The 23,806-nt window shown below is 38.5% G+C and overlaps 1 protein-coding gene across 7 annotated transcripts in view; it reads left to right on the plus strand.

Moving 5' to 3' along the window:
- The window catches only part of GPD2 (glycerol-3-phosphate dehydrogenase 2), a 195,309-nt gene that overhangs the window by 95,281 nt on the left and 76,222 nt on the right, over window positions 1–23,806 (plus strand). For all 7 annotated transcript variants that reach the window (XM_072960982.1, XM_006196178.4, XM_072960984.1 and 4 more), the window contains exon 3: window positions 16,165–16,336. In XM_072960982.1, the coding sequence (XP_072817083.1) occupies window positions 16,165–16,336 (172 nt within the window). The remainder of the gene's footprint in view (window positions 1–16,164; window positions 16,337–23,806) is intronic.

The following is a 23,806-nucleotide window of genomic DNA, read 5'->3' on the forward strand; positions in this document are numbered from 1 at the left end:
AGACATGCTCTGTTTTTCTAGAGAGCAATGCTTAAAGTATTGGCTTGTGTTTTTAATCTTTTTTCCAGTTTTGTGAGATGATTCTAACTGATAAACAGTCCTTCTTTAAGAATAAGTTGGTATTGAAAGCCCAGATACTGACGGATGAGAAAGCCTTCACCAACTTTAAGTTCAGGCACATTTTGCTGGCATTCCTGCCGTCTGTCTCCCTGGTGCCTAGCTTGTGCTCATTTGATACTCCCGGTACAAAGCTTCCTTCCTAACATGTAGGCAGAGGCTATATTCTGAATATAAGTGGGTTGATTCTAAAAGTCAGTCAATTGTTTTAGCATGTTTGGTGATGGGATGGTGCTGGAAGTGTTTAGGTGCCAGGTCAGCTCACAAAAACCTTTTAAATTATCTTATATTTGCAAGGAAATGAATGAAAGGAAAACTACTGTATACACTTTTTTGATTAATTAAACAGAAAACACAGTGAAATTCAATAAGATGTAGTTCACTTACTTTTTACTCAGTTGCTTGAATAAAAGCTACTGTAGGTGAGGAAATTGAGACGTTTGTGGAGACACATATCTGGGGGAAGGTTAGGGGTTAGAGGTGATAGCAAGGATTTTTTTGGCTCCACTTTCCTTCGTGGTATGGCTTTTCTTCTTGCAAACATATTATTTACATTTGTGTTATGTTTTTCAGTGGTGAATATTCTCCACTGTTGAGCCAAGTGAAGCCTAGAGATTTTCTTCTTTTGAGATAAATAAGGGCAGAAAGGGTGGAGATTGTGGCCTAAGGAGAGAGCTGTTATGGTGCTGGTGGTTATTATTATTATTTTATTTTGGAGCTGGGCAACTGAAATCTTCAATTCCAGTGAGGAAGCTGTTGGGGAAAGCTGCTGAATGTTGGCTGACCTCTTTTGACTGAGTCTGCCTGCAGGGAGGGAGGTCTGTGGCCACAAGTGGCATCCACACACCAGGCCCCCTCCAGTTGTGAATGTAGGGGTTTTTTGAGTGGCCTTGGAGAGGCTTCCTGTTCGTTTCATTTTCCCCCTGCGTTTACTTCCTCACCCACTCACAGGTGGCTGAGTTTCACAAAGGCTTCCTGGTTTTTCCTCTCCCCAGACCAGCCATGTGCCAAGAAACAGGAGGCTGAGTAGCGGGATGTAAACATCCCAGCACTACCTCAAATCCCACCAGGGACGTAGCCAGCAGACACCTCTGTAGTGGGGTGCAGATTTTTGAGAGCAACGTATTTGTCATTCACTGCTTAGCATCAGTCTGTGTAATAATAAACTATTAATTGGAAGGGACCTAGAAGACATCTGATCTTCTCAAAACAGTATGCTCTTTCCAGGGTTCCTTCATATCCAGTGAAAGGAAAGTCACTTCGTGGGACAGCTTCCTTTTCGAATTCCAAACTGGTGGGAGAATGGAGTTTAAATTAAGATGGGGGGTGGTGGGTATAGCTCAGTGCTAGAGTGCATGCTTGGCACGCAGGAGGTCCTGGGTTCGACCTCCAGTACTTCCAAAAACAAAAAAAAAGAAAGAAAGAAAGAAAAAAAAGTAAGAAACAGGCATAGGAGAGAGTCTCTGGGGCGGTTCAGAGGCTGTAACCTTAGGGAGGAGAGTGGTATAGTCAGGGTTGCAGGGCGGTTCTTCAGGGTAGGGTGGGGAGAACCGGGGCCAAAATAGGGTGGGAGCGCAAAGTGTTAACTGAGGGCCGCCTCAGGCTTTTGTCTTTTCAGTAGAGACTGAGGGCATTTTGGGGAAACTTTAAAAAATGTTTAAACTCCACATTTATTTCACACCTTCTAGGTCCTCACTGAAAACTGGTGTGACAATGTGGGCTTCTTTTTAACCCCAGTGGTGTGGTTGATGGAACAAAGGTCTCTTTAGGTCTGCAGGCGGCCTTCTCAGACACACACGCCAGCTTGGTTCCTGCCTCCCCCGCTCGGGGGGTGTGGGCCCCGCCAGCCACACTGAGGGGCAGCCTGAGAGCCACGGAGAGCTTTCTCAGAGCCCGGATGCTTTTTTTCTGCCCTGTGCACAGGCAAGGAGTCTCTTTTCAGTGTGAGGAGTGATATTATTAGAACTAAGGAAATGAGAGTTTCACATTGATGTTCTGTTCTTGAGCAGTGAAACAGAAGGGACAGGAGCAGGCCCTTTGGAGCATCTTTGCAGGCTGCCTGCAGCCCACCCCTCGCTCTGCTGCCGAAGAGCTGAGTGATCACGGGCAATTCATTTTCTTCAGCTCTCTGGGCCTCAATTTTTTTACCCTGTCTGTAAGATGGGAAGAACAGTGGTCCTTCCCTCACAGAATCTTTGAGGAGCCTGGAAGAGTTCCTGGAACATAATAAACTTGCAAAAAAGTTTAGCTACTCCTGGGTGATATGAATATACAGTGTGGTTGTTAGCAAGAAAGTTGCTCTCATCACTGGAGACCCTTGCATTCAGGGATACTTTTTTAAGACTTTGAGGTTTAGTGGCAGATGTCATGTCCTTCATCTGAGCTTCTAGGAGAGTGGCTAAAAGCCAGTCACACAAACACCCCTCTATTTTCTCTTCTCCTTCCTGCCTGATCAGAAGGTGAGCCAGTGACAAGGTAGACAACCCCAATTATTGGCTTAAACTTTCTTCCTGTTGTAAGTAGTACATTCCTTGAAGTTCCCACTGTTTTGTTTCTTTTTCGATTTAAACTTATGTAAGTTATGGCAGACCTGATTTATGTGGTGATATGTTCCTAAAAAGTTATGTGTTTTGATAAATTAATGAGCATAGAGTATAATGCTATTTGTTGTAACTCTATAGTGAAACAATTTAAAAAGCTGACTTTTTGAGAGTAAATCAGAATTTTATTTTATTTTTGGAGGTAAATCAGAATTTAGCTTGAAGGGGAATGCAATTAAACTTATTTTTCCTCAAAGTCAATGATGGGATCTTCATGCTTTGCAAAGCAACCTCTCACTTTGTAAGAGACAGCAATTCACTATACTTCGTGTGGCTTACTAAATACTGTAGTTCACTTTATTAAGTATGGTAATTAAGGGAACATGAAAAATGATAGTGGTGATGTGTTAGGTGAGTTGAATTATGCGTAAACGTGTGCTTCCTTTGTTAGTGTCATCAAAACTGAGGAGGAAAAGTACTTACGCTAATGAGCGAATGAAAGGCAGAGGGATGCATGAGTAGTTAAAATCTACATGAATTTTGAGGACATTGGTTTAATTTCAGTCTCTCCCTCTCAATACATTATTTGTAAGCTATTCTAATAAACCAGGGTCTTTTGATTGGTAGTATCAATGACTTAAAATTCAAAAGATAAGATTGATGAGACAGCAAAAAATAGAATGATTTTATCTAGTCAAAGTAGGGTCTACTCTGGGGTTTATTTTAATGGACCCCCAAATGAAAAGATATTTAGGTCCCTGAATGTGTCTATTATACAAGTGTGGCTGAGTTTTGGTGAGCTTGTCATCGTGCACATGAAATTATGGAAGTTTCCAGAACTCTAGTTTTATCATAAGGTTAAAGATAATGTCACTTTACTCCCAGGCATTTTGCCCCTGCCAAGCACTAAGTCAGAATATACAAGCCAATTATCACAGTACACATAGCAGGTCTGTAGTATCTGTGGTGCTTCTTCCCTTCCCCTGATATAGGATAGGAAAATGTGAAATAGATACAACTTTCTTGGGCATAGTAGGAAAGATATAACTCCAGATTTCTTTCAATAACTGAACTTTTAATTGGTATAATGCTGCTTATATTAACTGCTGGCCAGAGAAACTGGTAGAGGTTAGAGAAACTTGAAGTAAAGATAAATATCCATCAAAGAGAAATCAAAACTGTAAGCACAACCAGCCAAAATCACTAGAGGATGTGGATCAACAGGAACTCTCATTCATTGTTTGTGGGAATGCAAAATGGTAATAGCGACTTTGGAAGGCAGTTTGGTGGTTTCTTACAAAACTAAACACATTCTTGCCATGTGATCCAGCAGTCACTCTCATTGATATTTACCCAAAGGAGTTGAAAACTTATATCCACACAAAAACCTGCACACAGATATTTATAGCAGCTTTGTTCATAAATGCAAACACTTGGAAGCAATCAAGATGGCCTTCAGTAGTAAATGGATGAGTAAACTATGGTCCATCCAGACAATGGAACATTATTCAGCACTAAAAAGAAATGAGCCATCAAGCCATGGAAATACATGGAGAAACCTAAAATGCATATTACTCAGTGAAAGAAGCCGATCTGAAAAGGCTGCATACTGTATGAATCCAACCATATGACACTCCAGAAAAGGCAAAACTATGGAGACAGTAAAAAGATCAGTGGTTGCCAAGGGTGTGTGCAGGAAGACAAAGGAGGAGCACAGAGGATGTTTAGGGCAGTGAAAATACTCTGTGTGATACTAAAATGATGGATACATGTCATTAGGCATTTCTCCCAAACCATAGAATGTACAATGCCAAGAGTGAACACTTAAGTAAACTACTGACTTTGTGTGATTATGATGTATCAGTGTAGGTTCATCTTTCATGAAAATGTGCCATTCTGGTGAGTGATGTTGGTTATGGGGGAGGCTATGCATATGTAGGGGCAAAAGGTATATGGGAAATCTCTGGAACTTTCTCAGTTTTGTTGTAAAACTGAAAGCATTCATTTTTTAAAAATTATACTTAAAGTTGTAAGCATAGCATCTAGAACATGATGTCAATTGAGAAAATTTCAAATGTAAAAATTCTACATAAGCATCACTTTTTAATAGTATCTTTGACTATAACAATTTATTTTTTGAACATGCTTAACATCTTTAAGAATTTAACCTCAGTTCTTAGCTAAAGAGTATCTGTGGATTTGAAATCAGTCTAAATCTTCCTGAACTCGGATGTCGCTGAAATTATCACGTGACACATTTGCTTTGTGCTTACCAGATTGCTTTTAACTTCATGAGTCAAGTCTGGCTACCAGACTTGTTTGTTCTCTCTGAGTAAATAACCTTCCCTCTCCAGAGGCATTTTTCATAGGTTCATGAACAGCCTTTCTCTTAAAAAGATCTTACGAAGTACTGTAACAGCAGCTGTTCTTAAACAGTCTTCATTTTTGTTGATTTCAGTGTTTCGGTGGGAACTATAGTGTTAGATACCATGTGAAGAATGCATATTTAGGAGGAGGAAGGCTAGTGGTTGGATAGTAGGCTTCTCTGTTCACCCGCCAGCTTAATGAGCCATCAGCATCTGCATTATGTCAAACATGGAGGTAGTAGTGTCTCTGCATCGTGGTTTGGTGGGGCTTGCATTTATCTGTTCTTTTGGAGCTTTATCTCTATGGACTTATTTTTCTATAAATGGTGGAGCCCGCCTGTCCCTTCAGATGGAGAGTCTGAACCACATATGGATGGTATACAAAGTAGAGAAATTTGAATTATAATGCTAAATGTATCCCCTATTTGTGTGTTAACCTGGGTAAACTAACTGGTATGATAAGCTACTCCCAAAGCTCCGTGGCTTATCACAATGAAGGTTTCTTTCTTGCTCATGTTGCAGTTCAATGTGGGTAGGTGGGGGATTGTTTCTCGCAGTCATTCAGGGACCTATGTCCCTTTATTCTAGTGGCTCTGCCACATTTATAGGGTTTGTTGACCCGCCAGATCATTATAAGCCAACTGTAAGGGAGAGTGGGAAATGTAATCCAGTGGTGGTCTCTGGAAGCAGAGAAAAACTTTTGTTATGCATCCAGCCATTACATCTGTGTCCTGACTTTAGTTCCTAATCAGTTGACAAATGAGCTGGGTTTTTTTGGGGTGGAGGATGAAAGTTTTGTTGTTAGAGTTTATGCCAAAGATTCATTTTCTTCTCTCGTTTAGAACCTTGTGTATAGATTCCTGGAAGAACTCTTTTTCTCCTAGAAACACAACTAAATACGTTGGGGCTGTGTCTGATATCTAAAGCCTGATGAGGACTCTGAATACACTATTTTTGATAAGTCTAGTTGAAACTATTCTTAACTAACTTTATATAGTTAACCGTTTCTCAGAGGCATGTTTCATTAAAGGACTAAAATGGTGCAGACAGAGCTGGAAATGTTCTTTGAAGTGCATCCTATCATCTTCCTTATAATTTTGGTTTTTATTTAACACTTAGCTCCCAAAGTGGGGCCATGGCAATATCTTTGAGTTATAACTCATATCAGGCCTTCGAGGAGTTTGTGATGCTATTTTATTGCTGGCATACAAAATCCACGAGGTTAACTGTACTGCGATAGGTCACACAGTGAGTCAACAACTGAGCTATGATTAGCGTTGACAGCTGGTGAGCTTCTAGGCTGTTGCTAACTGAGCAACGTTGACATTCATTTCAATTTGACTTTGCATTTCACTTTCAACTATTTATCCATTTTAAGGCCTCTTTAAGAAACTTTTTAGGGATATTGTGGGCCTGAGGAAACTTTCCATAAATGCTTTGGGAAAAGTTTGTTAGCTTCTCTCTCCCCATCTTCCAGCTTAACAGTTAAATTTTGTCGATGCTAGGTAGGCCTCCCATTGGTAGAGTTTTGCAAATTAAGAGAATAGATGCTTTAAGTTGTTGAGTGATGCTAATTTTACCTGCTTGCTTTATTTCGAAATCTGTGATTTTTCAACAAAGAAGTTCTGCGATCCAATTATATGCTTGTGTGTATAAACTAGAAAAATTATAAATATGTGCATATTTGATGAAATAATTCACAGAGAAAAGGAAAGTGTGCATCACAAGTTTGATCCAAAACTATTTTGAACATAAAATTAAAATGTAGCTAAAGGCCATCTGGATTGTAAAGCTTGGAAACGGTTCTTTGGCTCATTGGGTCAGCATTTTATTCACCTGACAGGGATGGAGGAAGAGGGAGCCCCGGTTCATTCCTGTATCCACTTCCAAGTGTGTGCATTAGGGAGGTTTTTAAGGAAAAGTGCTGTTTCATGGAACTGTGCGTGTCTCTGCCCAGAGTGGCTGGCCATGGACGAGACAGGTTCTGAGACTCTGCATTACACTGGCTGCCGCCAGCAGCTCCCTGCATTGCTGGTGTCAGCGAGGCTGGCGAATCTAGGGCCCTAGGTAACGCACACGGATAGGGAAAGATGACCTAGCAGACATGTGATTTAGAGTTACACCTGGGTGTGATCGGATCAGATTCTGATTCTCTTAGTTACTTGCCTGAGGAATAACAAAACTCAGATTCCTCACTAGTCAAAGGATGCCTCCCTTCCGTGGTCAGTGTGAGACCCGAGGAACGTGACTTCTTAGTGTGTGGGCAGCTCTTCTTCCCTCGCTGCCCTTCCTTCTCTCAGGCTCCCTTCCCAGATCCTTTCATTTTCAGCACACAGACTGGAACTAAAGAACAATATCAAACTTAGACACCTCCAAACACATAGTCTATGTCTCTAAAATGTTTATTTGAAAGTTGGTCAAACATATCCCTCAAACCTCAGATCCTGTAGTGGTGATTTTATTTGAAGTAGATTCAGACAGCGCCAAAGGGTTTTCCTTATTTTTCAGTTATAATAAAGTTTTATAACTTAATGATTTAGCTATATTGTGATTGCTATTAGAAGAGCTTCTCTGTGATTTCTCAAAGAAATCATAGCCACTTCAAGGCTGGAAAGCACCTTCGAGATAAACTAGATAAACTAGAACTCTTTTCTCAGCCGCCCTAGAAGGATGGACTTGTCCTTGTTTTCTCTTATCTGGTCCCCAGTGGAGACGACAGTCCATCCATTAGCAACTGTTCCTACGGAGTAATCATGAGTCCCTCATCCAGCATGTTTACTTTGAGAAACGTTGTTTACTGTCCTGTACATACACTGCTCAGAATCACAAAGTGATTCAGGAGGTGAAAGGTCAGTAAATCATCTTAAGATTCATTGTAAGGAGATCCTTGTTGCATTTCCTTCCAGGAATATACAAATATAGTATTTTTCAGTGACAACATAACATGAAGCAATTTCCCTTAAATCTAATTGTTCCATTATCAATATCTGATTGAATCACACAACATGTGTGTGTGAGAGAGAGAGAGAGAGAGAGTTGTAGTAAGAAGTGATTTGCATGAAACCTTGTTTTATACTCCAATTATTACTCTACATGATTACAGGACAACCTGGTTTTTAATTGCCTGTGGTCTTTAAATATGCACATCTTTCAGAAATAGACACTAATTATTAGATCTTGTTTTCGGTCTCACCCGAAGTTGCAAATGTCTAGGAATTTTTTTTTCTAATTTGCAAGTCTAATGGTGTACAGACATAGTAAAACTGATCACATTCTGAATCTTGTTCTGTTCTCTGGAATGTAAAGTCTCAAAGATTATGAACTTGGCTTCAGTTCTATGTAGGTGTTCTAGGAGCTAATCTCTTGAGAGAAGCCGTATGTTCACTATCAGAATGCTAGAGGAATTTTATCTTCTTAAAATGTAGAGGAAAATATACTTACAAGTTAAAAAAAAACCCTACTTCCCCACAGAATTAAATATAATCAGGAGTAACAACATCAAAGTAATATTAAATGTTAGACAGTCTCCTAATTCTACCAAGACAAGAATTTTTTGTTTGGAGGCTGCCCTTGGACTTGTGCTAGACACAACAAGGTGGTTTGCTTTGTGTCTTGGGCTCTCCTTTCTTCTGACTTCAGTGGCTGAATTAGGTAATAGATCCTGAGTCTGGTTGTGCAGGGCTTGTCCTGTCATTAGACCAGGGTTGGCAAACCTGTATGCTTATGGGGCCAGACTGAAACGATCCAAGTGTGAAGCCAGTGAGTGGGATCCTGGGCCAACAAGGATGCACAAGCCCTGCCTATGGGCAGCAGCTGCTGTTCAGTTTCAGCAAGTTGATCTCAGATAGTAATCCTGATTTTCATGTGAAATGTAGCGATTTCTGTGATTTATTCATTTATTTATATTATTTTTCTTTAATTGAAGTATAGTTGACTTGCAGTATTACATTCGTTTCAGGCGTACAACACAGCGATTTGATATGTTTATAGATTACGTGCTGTACAAAGTTATTATGGTATTAATGACTGCATTCCCTGTGGTGTACATTACATCCCTGTGACCTATTTATTTTATAACTGGTAGTTTGTACCTCTTAATTCCCTTCACTGTTTCTCCCACTGCCTCCCACCTCCCCTGTGGCAACCTGGTTATTTATTGGAAGAAAATGAAAACACTAATTCAAAAAGATACATGCACCCTGATGTTCACTGCCACATTATTTACAATACCCAAGACATGGAAGCAATCTAAGTGTCCATGGACATATGAATAGGTAAAGATGTGGTATATGTATGCAATGAAATACTAACCATAAAAGAAGACTGAAATCTTGCCATTTGCGACAACATGGATAGACCTGGAGGGTACTATGCTAAGTGACATAAGTCAAACAGAGAAGGACAAATACCGTGTATTTTCACTTACATTTGAAATCTAAAAAAACAAATGAGCAAATGTAACAAAACAGACTCACAGATACAGAGAACAATTTTAAAATATTGGATGTGTAACTCATGTTTCAAAGAAAGTAATGTGCTGACCAGTTCCCTACGATGACTTCTGTTTTTAGTACATGCTGTTCCTACTTCCTTTCCTGGTGTTGTCACCCAGCTAATGCCTTCCTTGACCTGATTTAGCTTTGATTTCCAGGAAACCTTCTCAGGTCTGGATCCAGGGATGCCTCCCATGGCTCTTTCAGCTTCTTCTCTATCTTAAATCTACCTGTAAAACAATATTTTAATTTCCTTTTTATGTTTTTATTTTGTCCTCCAGTCTGTAGAATCCTTGAGGGGCCTCCACTACAAATTGATTGAAAGAGGAATTGCGGTGGTGGGTCAGGTGTCTTCTCAGGTGACGTAGGGCACGTGCCTTTCCAAAGCTTCTCCCAGAATCTCTGGGTCAGTCCTCTAGAGGAGCCTGTCTCCCAGATCCCTGTTCAGTCAAACTGCCTTAGGGAGAAGGAGGGTGAGGAAAGGGCGGGTCTGGGAAGATTTGGAGCACAAAGGCCTCTTTTCAGCGTGCTGTTACTTATCACTACCATGTTATTCCTGCTGCTTTTCTTTATTTCCCCTCAATCAACATATTCTAGGGAAGGTAGAGTGCAGATGTGTTTTTGCGACTCAAAGCCATATGAAGCCCAAATGAGTCTATCTCATTTCATAATTATAAGGAGGGCTTTAGGCTGTGTTTACTGCCTCTAAAATAAACTTGGTACTTAGCTTCTCAGTTGCAACACTTTCCAGCTTTTATGAAAAAAATAAACAAAAATAAAATGTTACTTTAAATGTAGTGTCAGAAATTAAATAAATTACCCTCAATCGTGCCGTATATTTTAAAAAAGTTTTTTGGAAGAACTGTTCAACAGAACCTCCACAACAGAACCATACCAAACAAACAAAAACTTACTGTGCTTGGCAACTGGTGATATCTCATCCTGTGATAAGTATTTAGTCTGTTTCTTTGTTTTTTCTCAAATCATACGTAGAATCAGTATGGTGCAGCAGTGCAAAACTTCGTCTGTCGCCAAGCTGTGTAGGTTCAGTTCCCAGCTCCGCCGTGCACCAGCCACACAGTCATGCACCAGGTACTTCACTCATGTGTCTCCGCTACCTCTTCTGTAAAATGGAGATCATGATAGTTCCTAGCTCAAGTTATTGTGAGGATTAAATGAGTGAAAAAAGTAAAACCTTCATAGTAATGCCTGGCTAATAATTGCTGTGTACATAATTTACTTATTATTTGTAAAGTCAAGTTTATTGAGGTATAATTTGGGGTGTAATTTACATGCAGCAAAATTCACCCTTTATAATATACAGTTCTGTGAGTTTTAACAAGTGCAGACATTCATGTAACCACCACCACAGTCAAGATACAGAACATTTCTATCGTCCTCAAAAGCTCTGATACTTCCTATAGTCAATCCTCCCCTCCCCTCCCCATCCCCAAACTCTTGACTGTCACTGATCTGTTTTCTGACCCTGTACTTTTGCTTTTATGGCATGTCATGTAAATGGAATCATGCCCCGTGTAGACTTCTGAGTCTCGCTTCTTTCACTTGGCACAGGGATTGGCAAGGGCCGGGTAGTACAAGTCAGAGGCTTGCAGGCTTTATCTTCTCTGTTGCAACTACCCGACTCTACTATTGCAGTCATGCTCTGTGCATGAATGATTGAGTGTGGCCATGTTCCAATAAAACTCTGTTTATTAAAACAGGTAGCAGCCAGATTTGGGTGGAAAATCATAATTTGTCAACCTGTGACTTAGCATAATGCTTTTCAGATCCATTCATTTTGTTGTGACTATCAGTAGTTTGTTCTCTTTATTGCCAATTATTATTCCAGTGCATAGATGCACCAGAGTTAGTTTAGTCATTCACCAGTTGAAGGATGTTTGAATTTTTAACTAGTTTTCGGCAGTTATAAATAAAGCCACTGTAAACATTTGCTCACAGGTTTTTGTGTGAACACAGGTTTTGGTTTCTCTTGAGTAAACTAACCTAGGGAAGGGTTGTATGGTAAGTGTATGTTTACCTTTATTAGAAACTCAAATTGTTTTCCAGAATAGTTGTGTTATTTTGCATTTCCATCAGCAATGTAAGAGAGTTCCAATTGTGTGGTATCATTCCCAGCACTTGGTATTGTCCTTTTTTTCTTTGTTAAATTTAAGCTACTCGGAAAAACTACGAAGAATCTCAGAAATCAGAATAAAGATGTTTACCTTCAACCTATATTAAGCTGAAAGCTCTTGAAGGGTTTTACACATGGAAATGACATTATTTGGGGTTTGAAATGTTTACCCCAGCTGCAGTCTGGAGAATGACTTGAAAGAAGGAAAGGTAAGTGTGTGAAGACCTGTAGGAGGATATCATTTTAGTTAGGGGAAAGGGAAGACACCTTGACTTGAAAGGGGGCAGTGAAGATGACATGACTTAGATGTGAGAATTTTTTAGGAGGTGGAGTTTATAGAACTCAGTGACCTATCAGATGTGGGACTTAAGAGAGTGGCACAAGTGACTAGATATATAGTAGTGCCTTTACTGAGCTAAGGAAAACTGACAGGGAAAAAGATTCAGGGAGATAAAGTCATCAGTACAGTCTGACAGAGATGTGAGGCATCCAAACGGAGGTGCCAAGTAGGTAGTTTGATACCAGGGTTCTGGAGAAGGGGAACACAATTGAAAGTCAGTGTGGTGTAAAGAAAGCTGATGACATGGAGGTAGATGAGACTCCCTAGGGAGGCTTTTTAGTGATCTGAGGAAAGTGAATGGGACAGACCCAAGGAGACCCTCAGTGTTTAATGATGGGCAGTAGACAGACACCCAGGGGAAACTAGTAGAGAGTGGGTTCAGGAGGTTGGAGAGAGAGAGAGCATTTCAGACAGTTGTCCTCCAGATGCTGAGGTGAATGAAAAGTCACTTGTGTGCTGAGTTGATGACTAAAATGAGGGATGAAACGTGCTGATTGGATATATCAGCATAGTGGACACTGGTCAGGGGTGGTGGTGCTAGTGTTGCTGTGTATGAGAAAATCATATTACAGTGAGTTGAGGAGTGAATAGAAAGGGAGGCAGTAAAAAAAAGCAAGGGTATACAGTTCTTTCAGGAATTTTTAGGCTGATTGTTTGAAACATATGTAAGGACATTTTTTAGTGTTTGTTCAGATGAGACAGGTTGGAGCGGACCGGTGAGAAGGTTGAGGCAGCGGATGCAGACAGGAGAAGCAGCGTGGTCAGTAGAGAGATATGCACAAGGCACGAGAAATGCCCACCAGATCTAGCAGACTTGCTGAAGAAGAGATCCACCTGAGTTTAATATTCATCGTTATGCCCTGTCAGCACAGTAGAAAGGAGGCTTTTCGTATTATCAGGTTCTAAGGGACTCAGTCGTAGTACAGTCCTTACAGTTATTTTTCAACTATTTCTAGACAACTTACCAAGCAGCAAATGTCAGCACAATTCTTTGGATGTGTGAAAATGCTCTGGCGGTTTAGTCACTTGTCAGTCTCCTGTCCAAGCCTTGCCCATCTGTCATGGCCCTGTTGAAACCCTCAAAGGAAAGACTCTCCCTCTCTAATCTGAATGGTCATAGCCTGGTGCTTTTTTTCCTCTATTCTGGCATTTGTTCTCATATGTATTTGCTCTGTGTGTGTGTGTGTGTATGTGTGTGTGTGTGTGTGTGTTTATTCTTCTCCTTAGATGTAGAAGACAAAGACCCTGACTGAAAGGTGTTATCTTCTCCACAGCCCCTAGCCAGTCACATTTATTTAGCTTGTTACTTTAAATACATGTAAATGTGAACTTGGGGAGATGGTTCTTAGCAGGCAGTTAGGAGGAATTATATAAGGAAGAATAAGATTTTTTTGTGTCTTGGCATCTGAATTAATAGCCTAAAAGATTACAGTACCTTATTATAACCTTTTGTTTTTGTGAAACTTAGTAAAATATGTTTTGAAAGTTCCCTGTTATGTGCCATTCAGGAATCAAAGGATTTAGTAATAATAACAGCTCTTAGGTGGTACTTAACAGTTTGCCAACAACTTTCGTATTCCATTCAGACTGCAGGTAACTCAGAGATGTAGAGACAGAGACATCACAGGGGTTTAATCCTGTGCTGCAAATGAAGAAACCAAGGCCCAGAGAGATGATGAATCAAAAGTCACATTACTGGTAAACGCAAGTGCTGAGACCTAAGCCAGGACCCTGCAATTCTAATCCAGCTTCCTTCAGTGTGTACTCTGTGGCTCCTAGATTTATTTTTATAGAAATCCAATTGACCTGATAATAATTAAATACAATTGTAAGGAGCAATTTGGCCTATTTTACTTAAGTCAATACAAATTCACTTATCAGAACAACCTCTGGGCCAGGGCTAAGATCCCCTTTTCTGGAACAGTCTTGGCCTTGTGGTTCAGAGCTTCGTTGGTGGCCCCCGCAGAGAGTGGGAAGAACGCTGCCCTAAAATGCGTTGTGCTGATGCTGTGATTCAGAGAAAAGGAAACAGAGGTCGCAGGTCATGGATAACTACTAAAGCAGTGGTGGCCAGTGCTGTTCAATAGGCTGAACATACCTAGTATTAGCATTTTGGAGAAAAAATTAATACTTAGGCCATTTTCCAGGCTTTTAGCTCTGACTTCTGGCAAGTACTTTTTTTTTTTAAGACTAGCATCATTTTTAACTTAGGATGATAAGTTAGATTCTAATAAAAGAACTAGAAATAGGGAAGGTCATTTTCCTTTAGGGAGACTAGGGCTAGCTGTAAGTGTATTATTGTTAAAGCTTTCACAAATTGAAAATAGTGGATATTAAATATGTAAAATCTATCATTTTATGTTAAAACACTTAATAAGGAAGCCTCTGACTAAAATCTTTACATAATATTATTCCCATTGGCCATTGTTGATTATTAAACTGAATAATAACTTCTGTTGGACATTCTTTTTGTCTTTTGTTATTGAAGTACAGTTGATTTACAATGTGGTATTAATTTCAGGTGTATAGCAAAGTGATTCACTTATACATATAAATGTATATATGGATTCTTTTTCAAATTCTTTTCCAGTATAGGTTATTACAAGATATTGAATATTGAATATAGTTTCCTGTGCTATACAGTAGGTCCTCATTTATCTATTTTATATATAGTAGTCTATATGTATTAATCCCAAACTCCTAATTTATCCCTCACCACCAACCCTGTCCCTTTTGCTAATTATAATTTGTTTTCTATGTCTGTGAGTCTGTTCCGGTTTGTAAATAAGTTCATTTGTATCATTTTTTTTTCGGATTCCACATATAAGTGATATCATATGATATTTGTCTTTCTCTAATTTACTTCACATGATGTAATAATGTCTAGTTCTATCTATGTTGCCGCAAATGGCACTATTTCATTCTTTTTATGGCTGAGTAATATTCCATTGTATATATGTGGTATATACACACACGCACACACAGAGATCAATATTTAGGTTACTTCCATGTTTCAATGTTGTAAATACTGCTGCTGTGAACATTGAGGTGCATGTCTTTTTGAATTAGAGTTTTTTTCTGGATATATGCCCAGGAGTGGGATTGCTGGATCATATGGTATGTCTATTTTTAGATTTTTAAGAAACCTCTATTGTGTTCTCCATAGTGGCTACACCAATTTACATTCCCACCAACAATGTGGGAGGGTTCCTTTTTCTCCACAGCCTCTTCAGCATTTATTTGTAGACTTTTTAATGATAGCCATTTTGACCAGTGTGAAGTGATACCTCATTGTAGTTTTGATTTACATTTCCCTAATAATTAGTGCTTTTGAGCATTTTTTCTTGGACCTGTTGACCATCTGTATGTCTTCTTTGGAGAAATGTCTATTTAGGTCTTCTGCCCATTTTTTGATTGGGTTATTTGGGTTTTTTTGATACTAAGCTGTATGAGCTGTTTGTACATTTGGAAATTAATCCCTCGTCGGGTGCATTGTTTGCAGATATTTTCTCCCATTCTGTAAGTTGTCTCTGTTTTGTTTATGGTTTCTTCTGCTGTGCAAAAGCTTTTAAGTTTAGTTAGGTTTCATTTGCTTATTTCTGCTTTTATTTCCATTACTGTAGGAGACGGATCAAAAATGTTGTACTGACTAACCTTATAGATCCCCAAACTCTAGAATATACTTTTGTCAGGGGAATTAAGAAATGAAGAACATATACTTTTAAGAAATTGCAGAAAGGCATAGAGTGCTTTTTCCTCCTCCTTTCCACACTTCTAGTTGTTATCTGAATAAATGACTGCTACTAAAACATTTCCTTATGTTCTCCTATAAATTGTCTTAAACAAGATATTTGGGAATTGCTGTACAGTGTGGGAAGCAATTGAACTTGGCTGTATGTGAAACCAGAACAAGCAGTTGAGATATTGAATCTGAAACCAGGTGTTCCATGGATAAATAGTTATGATTCATGAAAAAAAACCCCACAAAATTTTAAGGCCTTTTTTTTTTCCTTCAAGGCACTTGATTCTATAACTCCAAGTGGACTATGGATTATGGACTATGGTCTAGCTTTGGTATTCCTTATCTCTGTTACAAATCTCTTCTTTAGGTATATTGTAAAACTGATTACATTGGTATGCCAGACAAACAACTGAAAATGGTCTCTTACCTCAGGTGAACCTGGCCTTTGTTGAAGCAGCAGATTGCGTGTCAGAACCTGTTAACAGGGAGCCTCCTTCCAGAGAAGCTCAGATATTGACTTTGAAAAACACATCTGAATTCGACATCCTTGTCATTGGAGGAGGAGCAACAGGAAGTGGCTGTGCCCTAGACGCGGTCACCAGAGGTTAGTCCTGGTGTGGCAGATGGAACACAGATAAAAGTTTCATCTGTCCTGCCCGATATAAACACACAATGTGCATTCTCTGCTGCTAAAGTCACATTTCTGTTGCATTTCTTAATTTTCCATCCTCTGGAGCACCTTATTTTAAAAATATAGGTACTTGTGGAATTTTAAAATTAAATATAACTTGGTTTTCACACTGAAATGAGTTTATTTAAAAGGACAATTTATAGTCCTTGAATTCATTGATTTGGTGTTCTGGTTAATTTTTTTCTAATACATAGTAAAGTGCATTTATATGAAATAAAAATGTTTATGTATCACTTAAAATCACATTTATGTCAGTGAAGGGCAGAAAAGATTTATTAAAATGAGTTAATCTCTTAAAATAATTCTTTTTGTTTTTGTATCTCTTAAAATCATCTCTTCCAATGAAGTATGGATACAGTTTGGGAGACTCCAGTTTATGTGACTACATACTGGAAAAGACTTACTAATCTATAGTTGTGTCACTCTATTAGAAAGCTTTAGGGGAAACATGCTGACAAGTTCTTTCAAAATGGAAACAGGACATATAAAGAAAAAAATTTTAGTATGGAACACCAGTGCTCTTACATTTACGTATGCTATCTTTATTGATTTGTTTCTTTTGCCTGTGGTTATTAGTGTGGAGTTTGGAATCAAAATCTGGGTACATATCCTGGCTCAGCTGCTTTATCAGATGTATACATGTACCTGTATACACACACACACTCGAGCATATTACTTAGTTTCTGTAAGGTTCCTCATATTTATTTTTTTTCCTCTTTTTAAAAATTTTTTTAATTTTTGATTTTTGGAGGGGAGGTAATTAGGTTTATTTATTAATTTCTTTTTTAATGGAGGTATTGGGGATTGAACCCAGGACCTCTTGCATGCTAAGCATGTGCTCTACCACTGAGCTATGCCCTCCCTTCTTCCTCATGTTTCAAATAAGGGAAAAATACTTTCTGTTAATGACTGTTGTGAGGATTAAATGTGTAGTCATGAAGAGGATTCAAAACAGTGCTTGTCACATGAAGTAGAAACTTAGTAAATTATAGATAATATTATAGCTGCCATTATTAACATAAAGGCAAAAGACTTTTAGAACCAATTTTCCTAGAGAAATTATCCTTTGTGGTTCTTAGATATGTTGAGGTGAGCTGGGTACTGCTGCAAGGAATTTTGACTCTGGATTATTTTAGTTACTATGTAAGGTTCAATATTCATTGCAGTTTCATATTCAATGGTAATAATTTATCACATGGAATAATTTTTCTCAGATTAAGTTACTACCACACCCACCCTAGACTTAGTTACCTTACACACCTGGTAAAACTTAGTCTTACAGAAATGAAATAAATTTTGTGAGATTAGGCACACACAATAAAAAAGCACCCTAGATTTACTATGATTGCATAGGACCCCCACTTAAATTTTGATCTGTGTAAACTTCATAGCCTTGGTCTTTTTTGTCACTTCCAAAGATGGTAAATTCACAGTATAAGTACTGGAATCTATTCTGTTGCCTAGTAAACTTGTAGAGAATTTTTATGTAATTCTCTCTCCTTCCATGGTTTATAATTTGAGCTGGATTATCTTGGACGTACTATAGCAGGTGGAGAGAATAGATGACGTTCCCTCAAGGTATTTGAATTCCACTTTCTCACCTAGAGGCCTGGGAAAGAGATGGAAAAAGAGGATATAGTTCCATTCTAATGGGAGGTCTTGTTTGGGACGGCCTCAGTTGTCCTGGGACTACCCCAAGGGTTAGAATTTACCAGATGACAGTTTTCTGTGTCCAAGAAGATCATTTCTCCAGTAGGATTCAGAAAAACATATTTCTTGGTGTCTCCAGTTATGTTCATGCTACGTACTGAAGTATATAGCAATTCTTTTTATTTCATTTCAACAAATATCCTCTGAGTGCCTGTTTTATGCATGGTAGTATTCAAGGCACTACGTGAGGTACAAGGATGGTTGATCCAGGCAGCACCCTTAGGTGCTCCCTTTGCTGTAGTGCTTGCTTGTTTGGACTGAGTTACCTTACAGGGAATATGTGCCTTTCAGAAGATTTGGGGGCATTGTCGCCTCTACGTAGAATGGTCTGGAGAAAGCAAGCTGCTGTTCAACATAGGTGAATTTTAAGAGGCAAACACTGCTTGTTGAAAGTGTGCCAATCTGAGGGAACATGCAGGAGGAACAGCGTGAAGGCAGAGTGTGTGAGAAACAGCCTGTGGTTCAGGCTATGCAGGGAAGACGAGTGCAGAGCGGAAAGGCAGGCCTGGGCCTGGAATGCCAGGCGAAGGCCTTTGGACTTCCCTGAAGAGGCCACTTTGGGACACCCAAGAGTGTTAGTGATGAGGAAGGGATAGGCAGTAGGGAAGAGGCAGGCATGGGTATGAACTTTTAAGAGATCTAGAGACAAATAAAGGAGAAAGGACGGAAGACAGAACTTGCTAGTGTAGTAGGAGTGAGGAAGGGAGGCAATGTGTGCAAGAATGGTTTTTTTCTTTCTTTTTTAAGATAGGAGCAATCTGAATATCTGTAGACTCAGAGGAGAACTTTAATATGTAAATAGTAAAGGCTACATGTGGAACAAGATCTTGGGAAAATACAAGGCATAGGCTATCAAAGGTGTATCTTAGCTTTGGCAGGATAGTAAGAGAAATTTCTCAGAGACAGAAACAAAATGTAAAGATTCTAAGATACAAGTTTGTGTGACTGTGAAGAACCAGGTTTTTTTAACTGAAGTATACTTGATTTATAATGTGTTAGTTTCTGGTGTACAGCAAAGTGATTCAGTTATATGTATGTGTGTATTATATAGTATATACACATATATGTTCTTTTTCAGATTTTTTGCGTTATAGTTTATTACAAGATATTGAATATGGTTCCTGTGATATACAGTAGGGCTTTGTTGTTGTTTACCTATTTTATATATGTAGTAGTTTATATATGCTAATCTCAAACTCATAATTTATCCCTCCTCCACCCTTGCCCCTTTGGGGACCGTAAGTTTATTTTCTATGAAAAGCTATTCTTAAACACTCAAAAATGAAGTGAGATGTCCTCCTTATGAATAACAGTAGGGGACTTGGATGTAGAAAAAGTTTAGAGAATGTGATAGGAGTAGGGGCTACTTTGCTCTGGTTAAAAAAGGATACGTGTGTGTGCGCGCGCGCTGGCGCGCAGGGTTGCTCAGAGTTGGGACAGAGGAAATACACAATAGGGTAGAATCCCAAATTGAGAACTGACTGGGTGTCAATGATTGAAGGAGAAAATGAGGAATGATTCTATGAAGGCAAGAAATTGTTTCAGTGGAAACCTAGGGCTGGTAGGGAGAGGGGAAGTAAGCAGAGTTGGAAACCCAGAGAGGTAGGGTGGGTTGCAGAACCCCGAGTACAACAGTAATAAGGCGACACTGATTAAGTGCCTTTTATTCCTTCTCCCCTTTCGGAAAGTCTCACTGATGCTTGCTTTTGTGCGTTTTCTAGATTTGTATCTTTTTAAAAACACAGGCAAGATCCCATTGCAGTCATTATTTTGCAGTGTGTTACTTTCAAATGACAGTGTATTTAACCAGTCTTTGCATGTATATGGTGTTTATTCTTTTCAATGGATGAAAAATTCACTCCAAAGGTGTTCTTGTTAATTATTCTTTAGGTCGTTCCCAATTTTTGTTTTGTTTTGTTTTGTTTTGTTGTTTAAAACTATACTGTTTTTGAGTCAACAGCTGAGCCAGCTCTGAGAATAAATATAAAGACTAATATCTGTGTCCTTGCCCCTCAAGGAGCTTATAGTTTATTACTGTTTGCTGAACAAGCACATTTTTCCTCTGGGCAGTAAAGGATATTAATCAGGATGTTGGCAAATGACTGTGGGTGATGACAGTGATGATGGTAATTTTGAAAAGATAAGTGTTCCCAGAGCCAGAATGTTGACCAGATTTTTAATACTTATATTTAGTAACAGCTAAGAAAACAATGTACTTGTAATATCTCTTGGCATATTGATTGCTGTCTTTTAAAATAATTGGCTGAATGTCTTATTTTATATATATGGAGTTATGATTTATAAAAAGGATAGATAAACTTTAGTTTGTATTTCTTTTATTATGCTGGTTGGTAGCCCTCTGGAGGTAGCATTTATAATTAAAATGTATAGAGATGGTGAAGTTAATCCATATTTATCCTTTTACTACAATTTCTGATCATATCAGTAGCCTTCTGAAGTGTGAAATAATCATAGGCATTTGGTTAATGAATTGTGCATTGTTGCTGTTCATTCATGGAATTTGCTCTTTTATTATATTTGATGCTTCACTTAACAACAAATTTTGCTTTCTCTGCATTTGATATGTTTTTACCAAATTATTCCTGATTGTATCCATTAATCTTTAGTCACATTTGACAAAAATAAATTACTGTGATCTTTTAAAGTTACCAGTAATAATTAGATTTTTCAGGACATCAAAGTTTTAGGGGAACCACTAGATGTTAAAGGGCTTGTATAAAAATGCACAAGCTTTTTGATAAAATACTACACCCAAATTCAATTTTGGTAATGGATAAACAAAGACTGTAAAAGGAAGAGAAAAAGTCATGAAGTTTTCATGATGAACATGTATTTGCATTCTTACTATCTGCATTATCTTGAGAATCAATTTTCATTTGTTTCATTTGGGAATATTATTTTATAAACATAATATGCACAATTCTCCTCACGTTCTCCTGCAAGTCTCGAGGATCGATAGAAATTGCTTCTCTGTTTAACACCTCTGTGGCCAGTCCCTGGGCAGAAGCACAGCCTTGAAGTGCAGTGATAGGCACTTTGCCCCCAAAGAGAGCTGGAGGGAAGAGAACCTGACAGATACAGTCACTCCCTGGGGCGGCTTCAGGATGTTTTTTTTTTCAGTTCTTTTTGTTCTTTTATGTGACTTTACCTGTATCTATCAGGGATCACCTTGTACATTTTTGGCTTAAAACCTGATTTACAAACTTAACCTTTATGGCTTCAATTCAAATTCCAGAGAAGGCTGCCTCTTGCTGGAAGAAAACATTCATTGTAGTTCTCTTGTTTAAAAATGTGTATATACTTTTAGTTTATGAATGGTGCCTGCCTAGTAATTCCTGAATTCTCACTGCAGTTCCTTTAAGTCAAAGGCAGTAAGTATAGCATAGCGAGTAAGGATAGGCTATGAAATTAGAACGAAGTGGGATCAAATCGGCTTCATCACTTTCTAGCTCCATGACCTTTGACAAGTGTCTTAACCTTACAGAGAGCTTCAAGGTTCTCAGACATAAATGGAGGATAACAATGACACTCTTCTACATAAGTAAAGGTTTGTGAAGGATAGGAGGTGTGTGCATTGCAGAAGAAAATGCAGAAAAGCAAGAGTTACAGAAGATAATGTGTTCTGGGAATTACAGCTCTCCATCCCTCACCCCCTTCCACTGCCACCCCGTTCCTGTCATGTATGTAGAGAAAATCCTATTCCAGGACAGAAGTGCAGCAGATGAAAGTGTACTATTTGCTGGACACTGCTAATTAGACTAGGTTGCAAATTGCTACTAAAATTAATCTGGAAAGTTAATGTAATTTAGTGATTACGTTATAGTGATTGTCTTTGACAGGAGCGGGGTGGGGAGGATTTGAGAAACTGTGCCAAAGTTATCTGGAAAAATAATCCTTTGAGAGTTACTAGGCTAATTTTGAAAAAAATGGTGATAAACGAGATAGAGCTCTGTCAGATATTGACATATATTCTAAACCTACTTTAATTAAAATAGTTTGCTAAAGGAGTAGAGAGATCAGTGGAACAAAAATAAGAGTCTAGAAATAGATTTAAATACATAAAATTTAAAATATGATAAAGGCAGCATTTCATATCTGTCACTATTGGTTGCTTAATAAGTGATGGAGTATTCACTTTCTGAAATTTTACATATATATATTCTGTTTATTATACTCCATGTGGATTGAGGATTTAACAATAAAGCACCACAAACCTATTAGAAGAAAGTATAAGTAAATTTTAAAAAACTGGAATCAGAAAGATGTTTTTAAACATGACACCAATAAAGCCATTTTCCTTCTGAAAAATCCTGTTTAATTTCATAAAAATTAAAAATTATCTATGGCAGAAATATAATAAACACATTTGAGATTGGAAAAATAACATATCAGATAGGGTCTGTTTCATATTGTTTTCAACTTTTCTATAGCCTTTTGTTTTACTATGTCTATGATTAAACACATAAAACTGGATTCTTTTATTTTTACTCTTTTTCCTTTGAAGCATTTAATGAACTTCTTCCTTGCTTTTTTGTAATTTTTTTTTTTACTCTTAGTAGACAGAATCTGTCTTTCAATAAGTAAGTTTGGTCCATCTCCATTTATTTTGATGCCATATGCTTTTATTTTGTACTTTTTACTTTACGTCTTTTTTTTTTTTAACTTTGCTTCATTTCCTTCCTTCCTTTCCTCCGTATTAAATCAGTTTTTCATCACTCTCTGTTTCTGTACCTTAAACTCTATAGATACAATTGCTGCCACCTTCAAGTCCCATCAGAGACTTTTCTTAGAACCAAACTGAGGCTCCTGCCAGGTGTTGATCTTGGGCATCCTCTCAAGCCAGCTGGTGGTGCCCTGGCCCAGGTGTTGCTCTCCAGGCTGTGTCCATCTTCCTGTCTCCTGGGCATCTCCCAGCAAATAGTCCACAGCCCAGACCGCAGTCAGCAGAAACTCTTCAGCTGGCACTCCAGCACTAGTGAGCCTTCCTCACCTCTCCCTACAAGGGAGACCTGTATTCCTCTTGCCCTTCAGGAACTGAACTCTGTTGTCTTTGCCTGTTTCTAGACCCACGTTCCACCAAGACAGAGGCTTTTGGCCTAACTACTCTGCTGGGAGTTTCTGCTACATTTCTGGTCCATGAAGTGTTTGTTCTGGAGTCAACCATGCCTTAAAATGTGTGTGTGTGTGTGTGCATGTGCATGTGTGCATGTGTGTAATATATATGTATGTTAAATATATAAATATTTTCTGTGTTTGGAGAAGCACAGGCATTCAAAGCTGAACTTACAATGCCATATTGGTCAAAATTTTACTTATAGCAATATTTATAATAGCAAAAAGTATAGTCTGGTTTAATAAATTGGGTTCATTCAGGAATCAAAAAAGAGGTTTATAAGTATTTACAGGGAAAATGGCTAAAGTGTATTGTAAATTGAAAAGCAAGTTGTGAAGAAGGAATTTGCTAATTGTATTTGTGTCTGAAGCAAAAAAGTACACAGGTTCATAAGCATAGAAAGCTTCTGGTAGAATGTATGGGACATGTTTAATAGTTAAAATTGGTTATGTCTGGGTTTTGTAACTAGGAGGCCAGAAGTGTATTATTCTCTGTTTTCATCCTTTTATATTGTTTGGATAGTCCTTTTCTCTTTGAAC

Source organism: Vicugna pacos, chromosome 5 (assembly GCF_048564905.1).
Source record: "Vicugna pacos chromosome 5, VicPac4, whole genome shotgun sequence".
Taxonomy (NCBI): Eukaryota; Metazoa; Chordata; class Mammalia; order Artiodactyla; family Camelidae; genus Vicugna; species Vicugna pacos.